The sequence below is a fragment of the Mastigoproctus giganteus genome, chromosome 9, assembly GCF_048544385.1.
Source record: "Mastigoproctus giganteus isolate SK-2022 chromosome 9, ASM4854438v1, whole genome shotgun sequence".
Lineage (NCBI taxonomy): Eukaryota > Metazoa > Arthropoda > Arachnida > Uropygi > Thelyphonidae > Mastigoproctus > Mastigoproctus giganteus.
Window position 1 is genome coordinate 188,679,225 of NC_143583.1, and position 23,516 is coordinate 188,702,740.

At 38.2% G+C, this 23,516-nt stretch overlaps 1 protein-coding gene across 1 annotated transcript in view; it reads left to right on the forward strand.

Annotated features, from left to right (window-relative positions):
• The window catches only part of LOC150080959 (adenylate cyclase type 2-like), a 227,757-nt gene that overhangs the window by 159,229 nt on the left and 45,012 nt on the right, over positions 1-23,516 (forward strand). Inside the window, exons 17-22 of the mRNA XM_090381289.1 lie at positions 4,576-4,674; positions 7,060-7,229; positions 8,695-8,779; positions 9,143-9,304; positions 11,603-11,752; positions 13,800-13,913. Of these exons, the coding sequence (XP_090237415.1) occupies positions 4,576-4,674; positions 7,060-7,229; positions 8,695-8,779; positions 9,143-9,304; positions 11,603-11,752; positions 13,800-13,913 (780 nt within the window). The remainder of the gene's footprint in view (positions 1-4,575; positions 4,675-7,059; positions 7,230-8,694; positions 8,780-9,142; positions 9,305-11,602; positions 11,753-13,799; positions 13,914-23,516) is intronic.

Genomic DNA, 23,516 nt, shown 5'->3' on the forward strand with positions numbered 1-23,516 from the left:
AACAGATAGTTATTAGCAATGTGGAATACGTACAATACGTCTGTGATATTATTTATTTCCTGTACGCTGTCATTACAAATTTCTCCGAAGTAATATTTATCTTTTTAAATATAAGATTCTGTTAAGACACTGTGTTTCTCAAGGAAATCCTCACAGGTAAGCATGAGTCAACTTGTCTCTTCATTTTTCTCCGTGGGCCATAAATGCTTTCAAGGGATGGAGAATCTTTGTAATTTCGGATAGCTCTTAGAAATTAGGTAAGTGGTCCTCACTCTTCAGGGGATGAGATTAAGGTTGCAAAATAGGACTACCATAGATTTTATAAATGGTTCCTTTGTCCGTCATCCACCTCATTAGCCAATATTCAAGACTCATGAATTGTTAGATATAACTACCCAGAGCAGTTGCCGTCGACGCCTATATGGGTATCAGAAAACACAAGATTGGACGTACAGCATGCAGAGACCACAGTTTCTGGCGCCAACAAACTCGTGCCTGATGCCCCACATCGCAGCACAGATTTTAGCTTTGGTCTTGGCAAAGTGTTGCTTGAATGTTAAAAACCTCATCCCATGTAAGACCAGGTCGGTATTAGAGTCAATTTTAACCATAGTAATACCATTAATATGTATCGTCACATCATTTTCTCAGGGTTTATACTCAATCCAGCAGACTGATGACAGTACTCTTCAAGATCTACGAGGTCACTGGCAGCTTTTAACTATAACCTCTAGGAAATTTCTCGTGTCTTTTGATTCAATAAAGTATTGAGGTCGTCTGCGTATGACGAAAACTGGTTATTTTGTCAAAAATGGTGGTTCCAGCGATGTTGCAAATATTGTAGTAATGAAGATAATACCCCCCACCCCCCTTGTGGTACTTCTGTTCGTATAATGGATGCAATTGTGGTTGCGATTTTTGATTTCTAAGTTTCTGCATTTTGAAATTAGCCTTTACCCAGTGTCCTTTTAGTCAAGACAGCTGCAATCTTCATTAAGACTTGTTTCTGTGCATTAATATCATAGAATTTTGACGAACCAATATTGTATTCTTTCAGAAGAGTTTCCTTGTTATATTTCTTTTCGGGCTCTCCCCCCACACACCAAAAAAAGATAATGTAATTGACCCTCGATCGGAAGTTATGGGCCCTGACAAATTACGAGCCCTGGACAACTGTCTAATTTATCTAGGCATAAATTTAGCTCCGAATGTCATCACGCTATTTATTATTATTACTATCAGTGTAAATTCTATAGATTCTAGGTAATGCATGATAACTACCAGCAATTCAAATCCAACCTCTCCAGGCTCAAACAAATGGACAGAATATTCCCCAGTGCATCCCTTCGCCTAATAAATCAAAACAACATTGATTGCAACAGGTTAATCAACTCTGAAGCCTACAGGAGTCAGATATCCGATAAAATGAAGAGAAATAAAAACAGCACCCTGCCTCCAACCCAGTAACTGTAACTGAAAGCTAAATGTTCTTTTCTGCAAATTATTTTTTAATTCATAAGTATAATTCCTAGTCATTGTTAATGTTTATATGAAATCTGATATGTACATATATTCGATTATTTTATGTTATTTTCTTTGTATTATTATCTGCCCCTAGCCATGTGCTGTGATGGGCTTGCTGTATTTGCAATTAATGTATGATGCATAATGCGTGACTAATGTATGATGACTTTGGTTTCAGCTACAGAAGCCGATTCATCGTGGACGCTGAATGAAGTTAAAGACTTAGAATGAGTGAATTTATAGATTATTTAAAAAATATGAACATTGTTATTATCTAAGTCAATTATCAATAACAGCCTCTCGTTTTTTTTCCGAGGGTACCATCTTACAAATAATTTTTTTTTTATAATTTAGTTATTATCATTAATTCAAAAATAGTACATAATATGATAATATATTTATTAGAAGATGAAATGCACACGGCATAATTTCTTATGGGTTTAGGTAATTAACTTGTATAATATCGGTGTAGATACACCATAGTTTAACCATAAATTTGAACTACCTATGTAAACGATGCCTTTACACTACATACGTAGTTCAAATTTATGGGTAAACTAAGGTGTATCTACACCGATATTATATAGATAATATATTTATGTAAAAGAAACATTTCAGATATTTGGCCATAGTGTCAAATTTCTAGTTACGCTTCTGTGTTTGACAGTCGGAGTTACAAAAGGTTAGTGTATTTTGTGCCATACGTAACAGCTTAGTATTCACGATACATCGCCAAATGCCACCTTTTAGAGAGGTCTGGGTTCGATTCCCATCGATGGCTGGAGGAATTTTTAGAAACTCCTCGTCAATCGAAGATATAGTTAGTCGATCTCAGGCAGAAGGAGTAGGATTCCCCCCGCCCCTAGCTATTCCGGGTTTTTAAGCTCGCACAAAGTGCAAATTGGCCTGTAGAAAGCGTTTCGTGTTCTATTGTGTTTTATCCTTATAAATAAGGCACAAAATATTAATGGGAGAAAATAGTGGCAAAGCGCCAGGACCGCTGGAGCGAAGAATCGCGGACCCTATGCATGGTTTTAGTATGGTTGCTAGAGAGCATGGCACAGGCCTTTATTTTTTTATTTTTATTAATAACAAGATACACAACAGGTAATCATTAACAGTGTATCTGGGATCAGAACAATGAACGCAATAACAATAATAAGAGATCCAACACGAAGATAAACATTGATATAGATTAAAACATTAAAATCATATGTACAAAAGAGGATTGCATTAAGTTAAGTTACCGGTAAAACAAGTAATAATTAATCAGTTAGAGAATAGAAAAAAAAATAATAATAATAAACTACAATAATTAGATCAGAGCTAGTCACTTTGCAGTTTAAGAGAAGAGGCAAATTTGTGAATGGAGTTCATCGGTGGTTGGGAGTTGTCAAAGAAGTCAATGAGAAAGTGATTTGCTGATTCTGTTTAGTGGACTGAACTTCATAAAGTCCGTGGTGGCAGAGTCAAGGCGAAACGGTGTAATGTTCCTGACTTGTATACAAGGAGCACTGAAGTTGATTTTACTAAGGATATCAGATACTTCATAAGTTCCAGTGATTACTTTGGCTAGAAGGGTGATGTCAGTAATAACTATTCTAGTGCACAGAGGCCTCAGATGAAAGCAATCACACAGCGATTCATAAAAAAATGAGTGATAGAATAGAGGATTACGGTACATAAGGTAACGGACAAAAATTTTTTTGGACTGCTTCAATTTTGTTAGTTAAAGTCTGTATGAGGATTCCAGATGGTTGAACTGAATTCAAGGATTGGCAGAACAATCGTTTTATAAAGGATAACCGCATATCTGTAGTTTTTTAACTCGTAAGTGTTCCGTTTGATGAATCCCAGTGTTTTGAATACTTTGCTGGTGATTTTAAGAACATGGGCATCGAATTTAGCAATGCTGGAGAAGAGAATCCCCAAGTCGTTAACTTGGCCACACCTTTCGATGATCTCAGAGTTAACAGTATACTCTGTATTTATTAGTTGTAGAGATCTGCCGGATGAGAAAGAGATTACTTTGCACTTCGAGGGGTTAGCAGGCAAGCCATTCAGAGATAGCCACAGATAGAATTTATTGAGAGCACATTGAAGCTGTTGAGAATCGGTAATCTCTTTCACTGCTGAGTAAATCTTAAGATCATCTGCATAAAGAGCAACTTGAACGTTGGAGGTGAAGATGAAAGAAGGAAGATCATTTACGAAAACAATGAAAAGTAGAGGACCTAAGGGGGGGCCTTGAGGTACTCCACTTAGTTGTATAAAACAGTCTGAGTTCACTTGATTGATGATAACTCTCAAGGAACGATGCATAATATAGCTGCGTAGCCATGAGAGCAAAGGGTCAGGGTTACCATATAGCTTAAGTTTTTCCAGAAGTTGTTCGTGCGGGACTTTACCAAATGCCTTAGATATATCTGTGTAGACTGCATCAACTTGAAGGTGGTTATCAAGAACTTCAGAGGTGTATTTCCTTTGACTAGCTTGGTGTGCGCATTACTTTTGTTGACCAGTTTGTAGCCTATAGCCATAACACAGGTGAGTAACACTCAATAATACATGTATAGCAGACAGCCAGTAAAATGATAAAACTGACGGATTCGTACCAAAAAATAGGGGGGGGGGAAGGAATAGGTCGATTATTTACACACCCTCACAAGAAAACAGGAAGAAGAATATTAGGTACTCGTAGGAGGCGAGCTAAATTTGTCTACTAAAGGCCGTTTAACTGATAAATAGAGATCGATTTCCAGAAAATAAGTCGTCTAGTAATCAACGTTATAACTCAAGAAAAATTATTTTTGTTGGGTATTAAAAACAAAAATTCCAGCTAAAAGCAGGAACATAAAAACAAGCCAGGTTTACGATATCACACAATACGATTTCTTAAAACTTATTTTTTTGGGCTTCGTAAACGCATTCTTCAAACTTTTATTTATTATTATTATCATTATAGAATTTAACTGGCCTGGTTATAATACCACTAACACAGATATAAATTAAATGCTGATATTAAGTTTCTGAAAGTTATTTACTTTTCAGGAAGAATGTAATTCAGTGCGCTTTAACACTACCAATCTGGGTCGAACAGCGCCATCTATTCTAATGAGTGATGAGTTCCTTTCATGCAGGTATCCCTGGGTGAGTATTTCTACGTGCAGTAACACTAGCGAACATTATTGTTAACTCCACCAATACAAATCTATATCAGTTTTTTGCAGTCTAATTTTATGGGTAGATTTCGAAAATAATTCTTAAAATTCCACATTGTATTAAAACTTCTACAGGCGCCTCCGTAGCCAGGTGGGAAGGAGCAGCAGTGCGTAGCACACGCTTCTTGATTAGACTCGGGTTTCGAGCCCGTCACCACCAAATACGGAGGACGCGGAAAGGTCAGGGAATGACCACCGCATATCCTGGAGCAATATGGCCTTAGTTGCTAATGCTCCTAAAAACCAAATAACAGTAAAACTTCTACATATACAGGTTTTTGTGTATACCAATAAAGCGTATATTTTACTACAATTTAAGGAAATAGATATTATACAGACGCACCAGGGCCCGATCTAGGGGGGCCCATTCGAGGAAGCCAGCAAAGTCTCAACATAAATAAACGAGGCCCCTTGACCCCATTTGCGTCCGGGCCCCCAAGTACCTTTGCACAGCCCTGGACACAGATCTGCTATATTACTTGCAAATAATGTCTGCATGTGCTCATGGATGGCAGTAATGGTAGGAAGGGTTAACATGTACACCTTGTCTGTCTCATTCAGTAATGGAAAGACTTGTTTGTTTCTTCTGTAGCATTGAACCATCCTAAAAATTTCTGCTACGTGGATGGTTTACAACAAAATTAGAGGAAGAAAATCTACAATATTACTAAACATTCATATTCTTTTGTTGCACGATTAAAACGGTTGCATTTTGTTGCAAGATGAAGACAAAACTTGGATTTCACATGTGCTGTACTACCTACACCACAAATCTAAGAATGTGACTACCTGGTAAAATTAAAAGTATGTTTTTCCTATGGTGTGGTAAAAACCGCTCAACCACAATGACCATTGCTATTTCTGCATGACAAAAATATCAAGCACAACTCCTTGGTTCTAAGACACAACAGTAGAAGTTGCGTAATGCCGAAACCAGAATTAAATATACTGAAAACGTCACAACTTGTCTTCAGAATATTTCGTTATAGAAGATAAGTATTAGTGTATAAGAGGTCTTCTGAACAAACTGGGTAATGACGCAATCCTAATGAATGGCGTATATTTATTTAAAATTCAAAATTAAACTTAAAAGCAATTTTTCTGCACAATGTAAATGCATTCCCATTGGATCTTGGACATGTTTCTTCGAAGCCAACAGCACGAAGTAGAGGAAACATACGAAAGTATGTCTAAGATCCTGAGATGCAATAAAGTACCATGATTTCGCTTGGAAAGTGTTTTGTGATCTTGGAGTAATTGGATTACTCTCTGGTCTACAGGAGGTTTCAGAAACCGCTGTTTTCTGTTTTGTGGGCCAGTCGTGCAACAGAAAAGCATATGTGCAGAAATGAGGGAGGAATTTTTGTCAGGATTAAATGATAGAAAATGTTCCACTAATTGAACCACAAAAGGTTCTTTTCCACTTTTGCTTGGAAAGAAATGTTTTTTCCCAGAACCAATAATATCAAGAATATGAGCAGAATCCGTTAATCCCAGAAGTACGGTACGGAAGCGTATAGAGCGTCACATAAAAGGCTTTCAAAAAGAATACAGGAGCATTCCACGGATGTTCAATTTGAGAGCGTGAATAATTCAAATACAGCTCTTTCCAAGACGTAGCCGAATGGTCAGGAACGAGAGTGCAGCAGCACACGCTCTTTGGTGGAACGTGGTTCAAGCCCATGACTACTAAATACGATTAAGGATTACATTCATGATTTATTGTAAATTCCTCCTCTGACCTAGTGATTGTGCCAGAGTATAAACAAGAACAATTTTTGGAATTTTCCTATAGTTTCCCTGCTGTCTACTGACCAGACTTACCAGGTGTGATTCAAAAAGAATGCGTTCCTTATCAAATACTATAGGGACATTTCTATTAACATAAACTAAGGAATACAGTTCGGTCAACGGCACTTTAATGTGCTCAAGGATAAAGACATGTCAAAAATCAACATAAATGCATCAAGCCATACAAATACATCAATCTCCAGGAGAAGAATGGAATGCCACTGACCAAGACGGATTCTCAAATCGTCGAGAGAGAGAGAGAGAGAGAGAGAGAGAGAGAGAATGGTGTCACCAACCAAAAAGAAATTACAAAGCAGCAAGTTCTCAGTCACAGTTATAACCTCAGAAGCAAATCCGAGAAGTCCCTTCAACAATTAGATAGCTATCGATGTATCATTAGTTTTGGGTGTTATTTTACGCTAGTTTGTATTTTATATGTCATAGTGTTACTGGTGTTTAAGCATTTCAACCATTACTTAACTGCCGTTTTTTTTTTCTTTTTTTTTTTTTTAAATGTAAACAGTACTTCACCTTCTGCGGGGTTCTGGCTATGATGACATCTTCTCTGTTTCTTCGAGTTCATTACCTCTTGAAGCTGTTAATCAACGGTACTGCCTTTGCTGCCTTCAGTTTTATAATCTTGAATGGACAGTATGAAGTCTTCCGTCATGATGATCTCCGTCTTACTGATTGGTAATGTTCTTACGTGTTTAAAATTTCATTTATACAGGATGATTCAAAAGTCTCCATATATAGGTCATTTTTTTTAGCAAACTGTCAGTTTATTCACAAAACATGCTCTACATGGTTGCCATTCTTTTGAAAACACATACGAATGAGTCTCTCCCACTCATTGTGAACTCGCGTTAACACATGGTGTCAGTGGCGTATCCAGGTATCATCGTAAGAGGTGAGTTACGGCAACCAGGTCCAGGTAACATCGTAAGGGGGTGGGGAGGGCATGGCTACCAGGCTTTTGAATTTTTTTTAGAAGGCCTGCTGCATTCTGTTTCTCTAATTTCAAAATTTTGGTTAAGGAGGCATATGTCCCCTGAATACGCCCCTGTCTGGTGTTATGCGCGTAATTGGATTTCGAATGGGTTCCTTTAGGTGATTCATGTTTTGTATCTTTTCATGGCCTTTAAGTGCTCCCACAATAAAAAAATCGAGTGGGCTGAGGTCTGGGGACCTCGGAGGCCACCCCACGGGACCACGGCCACCAATCCAGGAACCTGGAAACTGTTGAACCAACCATCGGCGCACGCAGATACCGTAATGGGGTGGTGCCCCGCCTTGCTGAAAATACGCCGGAAATCCTCCGTCCGTTAGCAGGGACGGCATGATCGTGACTTGCAGCATGTTTAGGTACATTTCAGCATTCAGATTTGTGTCAAAGAAAACAGGTCCGACAATTTTGTTTCCTCATATCCCGCACCACAACATCGATTTTTCCGCACCTTGAATCTTTGATGGACTCATCCAGTGCGGTTGGTATCACTCCAATTACGTAGGTTTTGGCGATTAACTTCTCCGTCAACGTAAAAATTGGCTTCATCAGTAAACAAGATCCCAAATGAGAATTTTGCGTCACTGTCCAATTTGTTTACTGCCAATTCGCAAAATTACATCCGCCTATCCGTGTCATCTTCACTAAGATGCTGCAACATTTTATTTTGAATGGATGCATTTGTGCTTTTTAATGATGCGGACGATACTCGATTGGCTGACACTGCTTTCTGCAGACAACCGTCGTGAGGGTTTTTGGGGACTCTTTGCCAAAGCTTCCAGCATCATGTCGGTTGTGCCTTCTTTGGTGAATGTTCGTAGACGACCGCTTCTCGGTTGGTCAGTAACACTTCCAGTCTTTCTGAACCCAGTAAGTTTGACAACAGTATCGTGTGTGATGTGCTTGATATGCCTCCTGTTAAATTTCATTGAAATCTTGCGAAAGCTTCTTGATCCGGCCATGAGAATGATTTTTATACGCTCTTCTTTAGACAAAGGCATTTTACAAGGGTACCTAAAAACAGAAAAAAAAAAAAAAAAAAAGAAACATTATTCCCTATATATAGAGACTTTTGAATTTCCCTGTAATGTACAGTAGAATTCTGGAAAAACCGAAATTAGGAAAAATAAAGATTTTTTTTTTGTTTTGCAGGAAAAGGCTGAATACTCCTCATGGTATGGAACATTGCTGGTGTTTGTTTGTCGCATGGATCACGCTGCACGTGGTAGACAGACAGGTATTATTTTGTTTCACTAGCAATAATAACTTCCTTGCGTCAAGTAATCTTATGTCTAATGCTGCTGAATATAATCGTATGTGTAGGAGAAAAAGGAATTAAAAGATGGTACAAATGGTCCTATTGTTCTGGTGTACAAGTAATTTAGTTTCGTATGTATTTTCAAATTCTTCAACAGTGTCATCATTTCTCTGCATAATAACAGCCGCTGTAATCGAACTTTTTCCGATCAACTGGGATGGGATATTCGCAGTATTATAGGGGTAAATGAAATGAAACTCTTAAAAAGACATCTTAATAGAGTTCAAATAATTTCATAATAAGGAAAGGCTAAATAAAAAAAATATATTATTTTTTTTCCAGGTGGAATATGTATGTAGACTCGACTACCTGTGGAAAATCCGGCTGTGTGAGGAACAGGAAGAAACTCGTGCAATGGGACTAGTAAACCGCATGCTCCTTCTGAATATACTTCCAGGTCATGTAGCTCAGTGCTATCTGGACAGGGAATCGATGAGGCTAGAGGTATGGATGCACTCATGAATGATAGTTGTAAGTGGTGGAGATTACAGGCAGCATGTTTCAATTACAGGGCACTGTCTCGCTCGCTGAATTTTAAATTTCGCTATTTGTCGTCTTATCCGTTCTTGTCGTATTTGGGCAGAAATCTCAGAATTTGATGTTAAATTCGGTCAAGGGTATTAAATTCTGTTTAGATTTTTTTTCTTATCAACTGTCTTTTTTACTATTTTTTTTTCTCCTCTCGATCTCCACTCTACGTTTAGTCTAAAAATGTCATAAGTGTACTTCTGAAACGAATATAAATCAATTTTATTTGAAAGCGCGCAGCGGTTGGGATGTATGTTCTCTACCACGCGCATTTAACTGTATGAGGGCAGTTGGTGTCGTATCTCGTTATGCTCACAACCGTTGTATTTACTTACAAGTATTTCATTTTCCTCATTCAAATAATATCGGTTTACGTTAATTTCAGAGGTATGCCGATGGCGTTTTTTAACAAAAACGAGGACGATAAACAACCTTACTATTGAGAAAAAAAAAACAGTTGATTAGGGCAAATTTTAATTTAGAAATCAAGATCTGAACGGTAAATACTTAGTCCAATTTTAACGTCAAATTTCTACTCAAATACGACAAAAAATATCCAGAAGACAAACATATTAAACCTAAAAATAAGCCAGAATATGTACACGGTGTCCTTTTAACTGAAGCATCCTGTATATCCTGTAATGCCATTTCTGTGCTTTACTGTGTTCTCCAAGCTTGAAAACAAATACAAATAACAAGTGAACCTTTAAACTGGCGTATAATATTATATTAATGTATTACAGAGGATTACAAAGAAGCTTATAGTAATTTTCTGCTATTGTAAAAGATGGATTAAAATGTATGTTTTTTTTTTTTTTTAATTTTGAAGTATATATCCAGCAGTCATTATATAATATATACCTAATGCAGGACACACACACACACACCTCAATAAATTATGACCATCCACCTAATATCGCACAGATAACAGCTGCTATTCGCCTAGGCATTGACTCCACAAGATGTCTGAAGACGTCCGTAGGGATCTATAGCCATGCTTCCTGCAAGGCTGTCCAGTGTCGGAATATATATATATATATATATATATATAACACAGTACTACGAAATCCTATTAAATTATATTGCACAAATGCAGGGGGTCACAGAAGCAGAGTACTGAAAAATCACTATAATGATGTGATATTATTGCAATATAAGGATGCAAATTATGAGAGTAAAAAAGTCATAGCACTTATTTTCAGTCCATGTACTTTAGATAATCGGGGCCCTTTTATACGGCATCATTTATCCGAAGTATGTGGACTGAGCATAATCGAACACATGGTTAATACGAAATTACTTCTTTGTGAAATATTAGAAAATCTGCAATTGCTATTCTCTGGCATAAAAAATCTGTAAATCGTTTTTAAAAGAAACGTCTTACAATTTTTATGACCATTATGGTTTATATGGGCTCTCCTGAAAAAAAAAATCACCAGCTTTTGGTCTAGCTTTTCGGTTCGCCTAGCAAAATAGGCGAACCGAAACTTAAGAATACGTGGGATTTATAGATACTGATGCTTCATGGCCTTAGTGCAATTCTAAGAAACCTTAAGATTTTCAAAAACTAATTACAGAGTTTTGTAACATATCTGTAATGCCATTTCTGGCTTCCCCTGAATATAACTTCGATATATTCAGGGGAAGCCTGAAATGAAGCCAACAACGTTGGCTTCATTTTTAAAGGAAGAATAAGGGCAGTATGCTAGCGACTTATAACCACCAAGTCTGGATATCCGAAGAGGCTGACAAGACTGCAGTTTGGGTAGTATATGAAAAGTATAAAATTTAAAAATACAAAATTAACAATATTTTTAAAATTCTCCTCAAATAATAAGCATTGTTACTTACATTGATATGATTATTATCACATACCTTAAAAAAAAAAAAAGCCTTATCATCGTCATTAGTATTGCTTACCTGTTTGCGAACGGTTCGGATTCAGTTTAAGGAATAATGAGACCTTTTCGAGCAGAACCGAGTTATTGAGGTGCAGAATTGTTACCTGGATTTCATCTGGCCACCTGTAAATACACAAAAATGGCTAAGAACACACAGTTTTCAGGTCCACAACAAAAGTTCTTAATTTCCTTCGCGGTAATTCAAAATAACTGTAACCAGTCACTAATATTATCATTATTACTACAGTATATGTAATAGAAATAATGCTTGCAACCAATCTGATTCTTAAACCATTTCTGTACCGATTCACAGCTCGGCAACTACCATGAAGAATACAACTCAGTTGCAGTGATATTCGCTTCCATTCCGAATTATATGGACTTCTACAGTGACAACATGATTAACGACCAAGATATGCATTGTCTGCAAGTGCTTCACGAAATCATCTGTGATTTCGATAAGGTAAACTTTTATTTACTTAATTTGTATACGATATAAATCTTATAACAATCTTCCAAACCAACTTTTTCTCTTAACATGCAGCTTTTATTATCTATTTCACTATTTTCCTCATATAAAATAAAACCTACAAAAAGTGATTATCATATAGCCTAAAATGATCACTGTGGCAGCCAATTATACATGGGGGTTTTTAATTTTCACGCAGAAAGTGATTTTTAGGACTATTATAAGGTCAGGAAAGAAGAACAAGTATTATGCTAAATTAATATAGTATACGATTTACCTACCATAAAAGCATGCAATTCAAATATATATATATAAAATAATATTCAAAAAACACAAAGCTTCAGGCTGTATTTCTACAGAATAATAAAAATAAATATTGTAACCAGTTCTGATACTTCCTTTATTTCGTTATGAATAAGTATATTGTGTCTGTAAAAGACGACAATATTGTCGTCTTTTACAGACACAATATACTTATCTTTAATCCTATACTGAGAAGCAAATACTGAAAACAGCCAACAAGTTATTTAAATGTTTTAAGCATTATGTAAATGTAATATTAACATTAATAAAGTAACATGAGCACGGAATTGGCTTTAAGAATTAAACTGTACAAATCATACAGGCAACCACCACCCGGTATAATTAGTTGGGAAGCTTGTTTGTTTGCTTGCTTAAGAGTTTTGTGGCATTAGCATCTGTGGCTATAATGCGCCCATTGGGAAGCCTTAATCGAAAGGTTCCAGAGCTGACACGACCAATGCACGGTAGTACGCCCCTGAGGAAACACCACAAGCCCTCGTGAGTAGCACAGTGGTTATCACCGTCCTCCCACACTGGATGAAGGCCTGAGTTCCAATCTCGCAAATGACACGGGAATATTTAGAGGCTTTTTTCACAGCGTGGCACCACGTTCCACAACTCTTCTAAGTCGTTTTTCACGACGTAAGGCGGATCTACACGGCAAAAAATTTAGAGTTCATTCTTGCAATTAACACCTTTCTGCCGCTGAAGCAATTACGCGACCTTGGCTGTCGAAAGACGGAGGGAACGGAACGCTAATACATCCCGTCGTACATTTCGGGGAATATGGTAGTACGCCCCTGAGGTAGTACGTCAGTAGCTGTTCATAAAATGTCTGTGAAACTGACAGATTTGGATCTCCTGAGAATGTTTTATTGTCTAGAAAAAGAACTTTTAAAAAGGAAAAGTAAAAATGAAGCAAGCATTGGTTACTGAAAAGGACTTAGTAATCCCGCGCGAATTAAGTGAATCAACAGGTTGGCATAACTTTACGCGCATGGTAGGCGCCTCCGTAGCCAGATGGGCAGGAGCAGCAGTGTGTAGCACACGCTTCTTTATTAGACCGGGGTTCGAGCCCATAACCTCCAAATACGGAGGATGAGGAAAGGTTAGGGAATAACCACCGCATCTCCCCGGAGCAATATGGCCTTAGTTGCTAATGCTCCTAAAAAAAAAATAACAACAACAACGCGCATGGACGAAAATGATTATTTATAATTGTTATCTCCATTAATAAAAAAAGAAATGAGGCGTCAATATATTGTGTCTGCAATTGCGTGTACTGTATTCTTAGGATCGGTTTACTGTCTGCCTTTACGGGAGAGAAAAAAAACCATGTAACCCTTGCTTGAAACGACCTAATTCAGCCACATTGTGAAAAAAGCCAAAAACATTATCTAGCGTCGCTGACGGGATAGAAACTCAGCCTTTTCTTGTTGAGGTTTCAACACTTTTACCAACTTTATTACTAAAGTGGACAAATTAACATTTATAAAGACTTGAATCACAAGCTGCATGAAGTTATTTATAAACATAAAAATGGATGACAATACACCTATGCGATCAGTAATCTTTTCTGATCGAACCAGCTCTTGACACAGTAGTGCGCCTAGGCCCAATGTTTGGGGTGCCCAAAATCTCCATAACAATGAACTTATTCACTTATCTCCAGATTGTGCGCTTCGTGCGTTTATCCGTACTTCTCTTTAAAACGTGTTTTTTTTGTTTTTTTTTTCAGATGCTGTATGAAGCTCGCTTCCTGAAAGTGGAAAAAATCAAAACAATAGGCAGCACTTATATGGCAGCTGCAGGTCTTCAGCCAGGCAGGAATTCTAGCAGGTCATCGAGTGAGGTAAGAAATTTAAGATATTTCCATGTACAAACTAAGAATCGGGTTTTAAAGAAAGCAATATCTACAAAGATGGAACTTGCAACAACAGCAAATGCTTTGTGAAGCTTTGGTTTTCAAACAATTTCTGTATAGCTAGGATCCAACTTATTGAATATACTTCTTTCTACTTCTTGTTGGGATACTCATGCAGCTCCTAATTAATGATTAGCCTTAACAAAAAAAAAAAAAAAAAAAAAAAAAAAAATTTTTCGCCCTACCAATATGATATTGAATCTATTTTCTTGTAATTACTGTGTACTGATAATGTTTTAAGTAATACTGAAAAAGTTAACTGTTGTGGGCTTTCCAATAATGCATTCATAATTTTATAAGAAGTTGGGAGCGAGGCGTAGAACTTCGAGTGACACTGAAAATTATATTTCTTTTTTAAATATGAAGTAGATTTTTCTTTTTTCCATTCCTTTGTACGACTAAATATGCTTGAGCGGAGTTACCAAACAACACTCCATATACATATGATGTGTCACAGGGTGAAGTGAGTTAGACTTTGTGTGTGAATACATTCCGCTTTAAAAAGTAGCTTTTCTAATATAGGTGATGTATCGTACGGTGCTATTCACCGTAGGCCATGTAGTTTGAGTAAGCAGAATATCAAGGTGGTGGTAGTCATGGTGGCTGAATCTTGTTCTGGTGGATATAAAACTGCTCCAAATGTTCTATTTCTTCGGGCACTTTGATTTTAATTATATGTAGCTGCAATTTTTCGTAAAATGTTCTTGTTTACACTCCCGCACGACCACCAGATCAGTAGAGTTCGCAATAAATTATCAATACAAACATTATTTGTATTTAGCAGTCACAAGCTTGAACGCCGGTTCACTCAAAGAGAAAGTGACTCTCGATCCTGACCACTCGGCTACGTCAGGCCTGGAGTTACCATATCACTAATTTCGTGTAGCAATAATATTATTTCATTATCGAATATTATTTCTAATATCCGATAATGAAGTATTGTAATATTGAATATTATTTCTATATTCAATATTAGATTACTTCCTTTTACTTCTGCCTCTCTTTCTAGTATTGACTTGTGCGCTTAGGTACAAGTATTAACGCCGTGTGTTCGAATCCACTGCAAAAAAATAAATAAATAATAAATAATAATAATAAATAACTAGAGGTAACCAGAATTTGCGGCTTCCAAAGTTGTAAGGATATCATCAAGATCGAAAACCTGGTGGAATTCTAGCCTAACTGCATTGTTTAAACTAAAGAAAACTCTGCACAGAAAATGGAAACTGTCAAATGATACACAAAATAGAGTTAACTACTCGAGGGTCAGAGCAATATTTAATAGGGAAAAATCTAAAGCAATCAACCGCTACATGAAAGACACACACTTGACTGGGGAAAGATGCCTCGTTGTACACATAAAAGCGACACAAATCAGGGACTTGACAAAGAAGCGTGGATGGACCACATCAGCAGATTCTCCAGCATACATCATGAATCACAAGTCAGGGAATTTGAGTGGGATCAATTAGTTGACAGTGAGCTGGAGTCTGTTCTTATCACTAAAGAAGCACTAATACAGAGTATTAACTCCCGCGGGGCAATTAAGACAGCTGGAGTTTCTCGAGTCTCTCACTTCATGGTAAATTGAACCCTCACCTAATTGGTTCGGAAGCTTATGATTAATCTGGTCACACAATGCACACTTGGAACCACTCCAAGCAATTTATAGCTGTATCCTTGCTCACACCGAGTTTTCCCTGAGTACTGGAATAAGTACACTGTAATTCCAATGCCGAAAATTACAAAGCCTAACCTCGTGGAGCACTATAGGCCTATATCCACTGTATCTACCCTGTTAAAAGTACTGGAGAAAGCTCTATTGCTAAAGTAGTCGAATCAGATAGTGGCCGGGCAGCCTCAACAAATTCATTAGTCAATAACTAAAAGATCAACAATTACTAACCTTCTCACAGTTCAAGCCGCGATACTAAATGCTTTCCAAGCCGGAAATGAAATTGCAATAATATATGCTGATATAAAAGCAGCCCTCGATAGTCTGAATGTACATGCCCTACTTCATCTGCTCCAACACGCCTTCGTAATAAAAGGAAATATGCTGAAGTTCCTACAGACCCTACTTACTTGTCGGTCCATTTATTACTATAGAGACAATCAAATCCTCCAACGCCAACACCATGCAGGAGTTCCACACGGTGGAGTCTTATCTGGACTCCTCTTTACCGCCATGATGATCCCATTCTGCAAGGGTAGGGATGATGTATGCACTTACGCAGACGATATTAAGATCCTAATGTCCAACCAACCAGCCATGAACAATAGTGCATTGTGTGAGCAGATTAATCATAAGCTTCCGAACTTAGTCGTGTACTTAGATAAATTTGTCTTGGCCCTAAATCAGCAGAAGACTGTAATCATTGTGTTTTCGCTCAAAAAATCGCCTACGCTCGTATACACAAAACTAAATGGCAAACCTATCCCAATCATACAAATCAGGGAGTAACATTTTATACTAAACTTACGTTTAAATGTCGTATATTGACCTGATTATAAAGAAAATGAACTACTTACGTTGGGCAACCAAACAGTACCTCTTGCACGTGAAACAGACTACAACAACCGCACGATATTTAAAAACCAGAGTGTATTCGGCCATATTGTATAGCGCCGAATTGTGGGCGTTTGCCACCCCTACCCACATTAGGAGAATATATGCGAGTGAGTATTAATATATATAATTAACCACTCTTTTACCACGTGGAGTTTTTAATATATATTTTATTAAGCATAGCCTGAACTAATATATACAGTAGTGTGACGTTTCGGGTGTCTTGCCGATACCCATCATCAGACCGTTCTGCTGGCCGCCCTCAGAAGTGAAGATATAAAAAAAAGAGAAGAGAAAATTTTCTCTTCCCATCTGAGGGCGGTCAGCAGAACGGTCTGATGATGGGTATCGGCAAGACACCCGAAACGTCACATTATTGTATATATTAGTTTAGGCTATGCTTAATAAAATATATATTAAAAACTCCACGTGGTAAAAGAGTGGTTAATTATATTTTTTTTTGTATTAATAATTCTCAATGGATAACAACCACGTAACGTCCTTCCCCAACTATATTAAGGCCGCCGTAGCCTAGTGGTCAGGCGCGCTGGTGCATAAGTACACGTGCCTTGAGTGACCGGGGGTTCAAGCCCGTGACTGCTGAATACAGTGCTGTTTCTTGTATTCTGTCTATCTTGTCAACTCCTCTGACCGTTTGGTCGTCTCGGGGTATAAACAGATAATTTATTTTTATTTATTACATGAGAATGAATTCTGGCTGCTGAAGTTGGCAAACCTTAAACACCATCTCCCTCAACAGTTAAGCTCTACGCAGCTTTCTGAACAGCTTAAACTACAGCGTTTACCAGACTTCATTGCCTGGAAACGATTAATAACTACAATCAAAATGATGATCGACATGATATCATCACCATGCTTCTGGCAGCTTTGTGAGTGGCACATCCCGTCATCTGCCTTAAGAGGCACGAAATCCTTGAGAATGAAGACCAACAGACTAAAGATGGCCAACAGGTTTATACCAGCCAGTGCGTTGGAATCAATTCAGTGCTTAACACATATTGTAATTGACCTACAAAGGCTCATAGAAGATCCGGAATATAGGAAACAAACTGCAGGGTGGTTCGCTGAGGCTACTCTTGCCTAGTAGTTGTGGGCATTTCTCTCAAGAACTGTGTGTACGCAATTGAACAAGTGTTATATCTCGCACAAGTTGTTTCAGTGGATGTGATAAGATGAACTTTTGTACTACAATTGCCAGGACTCTAGAAATGTAGAGTCAGAAATGTAGTGATAAGTAATTCAGTTCATATTTCAGCTTTACTTGTATATTTTAGCCATTCTTTTATTTTAATTTTATAGTAATCCCCTGACATTTTCTGCCGTGAAGGGAATTTGTCGCTTACCAATGTACACCTATATTTTATTTTTGGTAGGGCAAATAAAGATTATTATTATTATTATCATGCACATTCATTTTAATTGTCCAGAAATATTTCAATCTGTTAGGTATCATATAAAGCATCCCATAGATAAAGTACAAGGAGTGAATTTTCAATTATACTGTACTTCATACATAACATTACGATGTGATTTTTATATTAATCAATTACTGTCTTAAGATTTAGTAATTTAAATATTTTTTAATTTACTATCAGTCATTTTATATTCACTAGAAAAGGATTAATAATATTAGGTTATTAATCCTTTTCAAAGCCACCTTACAAAATAATTTGTTTTTATAGTGTTACTTCTGAAGTGACAATAATAGCTCAAATAATGTTTATCAAGCAGTTAATCCTGGTAAGCCATTATAATTACTACAATTAATCTGAAGGAATCATTGTAAGCTGTAGTAATAGTAGGGTTTTACCTCCAGAAAAGAATCAAATTCGGGCCTTTCCATGAAAGTGTGAATGCCAATCGAAGTTACTTTTTCTAGCCGTAAGGACTTGTATTAACATATTGTCAATTTAAAGATGGGCTGTTGGCTAAGGAGACAAAAAATGAGAGGAAAATATTAAAAATAAATGGCTTTTTTTTTTAAATACTTGCTCTTTCCTACGCATCTTTCAGAAATCTATATGTGCCATTAGCTTATTTATTATTCTGCTATAAGTCACACCTCCCCAGGCTTCAGAAAAAGCATTTGAACGTGGAGAGAAATCTAGTTCAAGACCATATTCCTGTTTTCGGTTAAGATGTTTTAAGTGGCCACGTTTTTCTTGTTTTTCGGCGAATGCATTTCGCAGCCAGCCACAGATCTGGGTGGATTAGGGATGGTCACAAGTTACATGTGGCTGAACAAATTTTAATGTCCTGTGTTATGAATTCAAGATTATTTTGGGCAGTTAATATTACCGTATGTATTAGGGTGTGTTTTAAGAAAACACTTGTCACTGATATAAAAATACCGGTTATGTAGAAATAGCACAAATCAAATTGTCTTTGCAAGACATGTTTGATATCTAGTGTTCAAATAACTTAATGAAATTGCAAAGCTAGGTGGTTTGCGATATACTGCGTAATAAAGGACAGCTAATGTTTATACTCGAAGGCAGCATAGAAAAAGATGCTAGCATATTAGGTACAACAAATATGAATACATTAAGATACACTAGATACCATTCTATTGAAACAAGTTATTCCAAACTATCATCCTGTAAAAGTTGGTTATACTTTTATGCGGTAGGTTTAAGTAGTCATTTGCGATTGGTTCTGCTTACACGGACATATTCAGTGTTTGTGGCTCACAACTGCGACAAAACCTTTTTGGAGAAACGACGTAATATATCTTAGATGTCGATCATTATAGTTCTTTACCAACGCAGGTATTAGGGCAATTCTTGGCGGGAGTAAAGTGACAGCCTTCCAGACTTGACTTAACATCTGGATCATTTTATATCTCTCTTATATACAAAGTAACCTAACAACGGAAACAAAAACAAAGTGGCAGATATTTCGGATTGTGCATAATATTGTGAACTTTCAGCGTCAACGGCTGAATAGTCTTTCATAAAGTTGGAACTTGATGTTTTAAAAGAAAACACACACATCAACTATAGATCAATAGATTTCATGCGGCGGTGAAGTTACAAATGCTGTCCCCTCCCCAAAGATTAACGAATTGCTTTCTCCCTCCCGTGCTCGCAACCGTCATCACCACTACCCGGTGGTGGCGGACCTAGCGGTACAGCAGTTTCTCCACTGATTTCAAGTTATTTGTGTTCTAAGGGAATTTATTTTACTGCTTGCGAGAGGGGTGAGGGACGAGTGAAGGTCCCCGGAAGTAAACTACAACCTCTAAGTAGCGAGTAACAATTCCTCGAGGGGATAAAACGATAACAACGAGGATTCAGCCACGAAAGGTCCAAGTTCTTATTATTCTCATACACCCATTTACTGTAATTAAATCCCCTTAAACAGCCCATAGGTTAGGAGGGTGTACAGGTAATGTACCGGGTGGTTATAAAATAAGTTTCCCTATTCAGGATACTCTAATGTCAAAACTGTTAGAGTTGCGCTGTGAAAATCGGTGGGTATGTCATTTAGGGCATGGGGAAGCGATCTGTAGAAAGGAAAAAAATTAGTTCAGATTTCCGCCACCAGGGAGAAACGGCGCTGCACATATGCATGTCATTTACTTCAAGACGCTGCTTACTCAAATGACATCCTGTTAGTTAAAAGCAGAAAGGCCAACGTCAATAACCATTATGGCTCTTACAAAAAAGGAACGTGCTCTTTTAGTAAAACTATTCTACCAGAATAATAGTAACGCTAATGCAGCACTATATGAATATCGGAAACTTAAAGGTTTGCGTAAAGGACCTTTTACATTGTCAGTGGGGCTTCGAAAACTAATAAAGAAATTTGAAGCGAGGGGAGTTAGGTGTAATTCCAGGCAGGGGACGACCACGTATCGGAACGGAGGTAGTGGATGAAGTGGCGGTTGCAATGGCCTACAGGTCAGAATGCTACTACTGTTCAGTACCAGTCAGTAGTGCCAGAGGTGTGTCAAGAAAATTGAACCTTCCTTGGTCTACTGTACATCTACTTTACGCTGGTTCCCGTACAAGATTCACATAGTGCAAGAACTTGTGATCAGCAACAACAAATAGACTTTGCTCTACGACTTTTGGCTCGTATGGAACTTGACGATACATGGGCTTGAATGATCTTGTGATCTGATGAGGCATATTTCACTCTTCATGGGGTTATAAATGCACAAAAGTGCCGAATATGGGGAATTCTCGTCCATCTGCTGTGCACGAAAGACCACTACAAAGTCCATACGTTACAGTATAGTGTGGATTCACAATGGGGTTTATAATTTGAAGAGTCTACACCTCATAGCCCCCAGGAAGGTGTACGGTAACTAGTGTACGGTACTGCGCTATTCTAAGAGATCACATTGTTCCCCGCTCTGCAAGAAAGGCAATGCTTGGAGACCGTAGTGTTCTTGCAAGATGGTGCCCCTCCCCAAGTTGGTCGATAAGCGAAGGAACTGCTTCGTTCAACATTCGGAAATGATCGCATCATTTCTAGAGACTTTCCGCAGTTTTGACCAGCCCGATCAGCAGATCTCAATCCCTGTGATTTCTGGCTATGGGGATACCTGAAAGACAGAGTTTACCGTGGCGGCATACAGAAGCTTATCGATTTGAAAGCAAGCATTAAACAGCTGTTTGTTTGTTTGTTGTTTGTTATTTGGTTTTTAGGAGCAATTAGCAACTAAGGCCATATTGCTCCGAGGATATGCGGTGGTCATTCCCTGAACTTTCCGCATCCTCCGTATTTGGTGGTCACGGGCTCGAACCCCGGTCTAATCAAGAAGCGTATGCTACGCACTGCTGCTCCTGCCCACCTGGCTACGGAGGCGCCCGCATTAAACAGCATGTAGTCAACATCCCGAATGAGATGCTACGCGATACGTCCTGATGCTACGTAGAACACTATCTGTAGATTTCTAAGTTCTGATTTTAAAAACTAATCCTGAGTTAAGTATTCCATCTCATGTTTACAGTGCCAATTTATCCCCTGGTGGCAGAAGTGTGAACTAATTTTTCTTCACCTACAAATCGCTTCCCCATCCCCTAAATGACATACCCCCCGATTTCCACAGCGCTATCTCTAACCGTTTTGACACTAGGGTTTCTTGAATAGGCAAACTCATTTTATAACCGACCGGTACATATAACTAATAATTAGATATATTAATACATAGAAACATACTAGATACATATTTATTACACAATCAGGAAAAGCATGACAATGACGTTGCTGTCTATACAATTTGATAAACAAGTGAAAAACACAATCGACACTGTCACCAATTTTTGCTTTGGATCGTCTGAAATATTAAATTAAAATGAGTTCAAAAACGATGTCCTGCATACAGCCACAACTGGAAGCAGTAAGAACGGGTTCGTGTGAAGGACATCACCAGTATGGTAGACATTTGTACAGGACAGTGAGAATGTGCACGGTACTGCGAGAAATCTTTTAGCAAAGAAAGGCAGCAAAGAGTTCTTTACTTATGTAAAATCAGATTGGTCCACTTAACATAGTTGGTTCGACTATTGCTGATCCTGCTCAAGCAGCTGATAAACTGAATGAGTATTTTGCATCTACATTCACACATGAGTTATTCAAGGAGGGGAATCAAACTCTAACAGGGAGCTAAGTGATTTTGTGATAACTGAGAGCAAAGTGGAGGAGAAATTGTTGAAGTTAAACATAAAAAAAGCACCTGGGACAGATGGAATCTATCCAGTTATAATGAAGGAGACATCAAGGGAAGTAAGGGTTTCCCCTTAGCCATAATTATGAGAGAATCTTTAGAGTCAGGGGAGGACCCCATGGACTGGAGATGTGCAAATGTATCCGCAATTCACAAAGGGGGTTCAAAGGGTGACACAAATAATTACAGACCTGTTAGTTTAACTTCTGTTCCTGGGAAAATAATGGAGTCACTAGTTAAAGAGGTGATACAGGATCACCTAGACAAGATAGCAGCAATAGTTCAGGCACGGCATGGGTTTGTTAAGGGGAAGTCTTGTCTGACCAATTTGATTGGATACTACGATGTGGTCAAAAAGGGACTGGATGCTAAAAATAATTTTGATATCATATACTTGGATTTCAGGAAGGCTTTTGATACTGTTGCACATGGAAGACTGCTGTACAAATTGGAGCGTTATGCCATACCGCTCCAATTTGTGCGGCAAGTTACTGCAATGGATAAAAGGATGGTTGAGTGGGAGACGGCAGAGAATGGTAATAAATGGACACCGCTCTATGTGGACTAACGTTATTAGCGGAGTTCCCCAGGTTCGGTGCTGGAATCATTGTTGTTTTGTGTATTTATAAATGATATCGATGAAGGTATATCAGGCTTACTGTCCAAGTTTGCAGATGATACAAAGGTTGGCAGGGTTGTTCTTCTTCTTCTTTGGTCCTTAGCTGGCAGCTGGGGGAGGCGGTTGGCCACGCAACCAGTATGCTGCTGTAGGTGCCGCAGGGTTTCGGACTTGCTCTGTGATGTTCTTCCATACCTTACGATCCATGGCTTCAGTCCTGGCCTGGTTAAGGTCGAGACGTCGGCTCTTCAAGTCATCTTCCACTTGCTTGGCCCACGTTTTCCTAGGCGCGGTCCGTTGGATGCTCCATTGGGTGAGTCGTTGTCTCCAAAGGAGTGTGGATGGTATTCTGTTCGTGCCCATTCTACATAAGTGGCCAAACCATCTGAGCCTTCGCTTCTGGATTTGGTCGGCAATGGTTGGTTGCTGTTGGCATCTGGCGCGGATGGTATCATTAGTGATGCGGTCGCGAAGAGAGATGCCCAAGATCTGCCGCAGGCATCGCATTTGGAATACCTCAAGTTTGTTCAAATCTAACTTGAGACAAATCCATGTTTCCGATCCGTAAAGAAGAATGGGCAGGATCAAAGTCCGGAAGAGTCGGATTTTAGTCTTTGTGGAAATGTTGGTCCTCTTCCATAGACA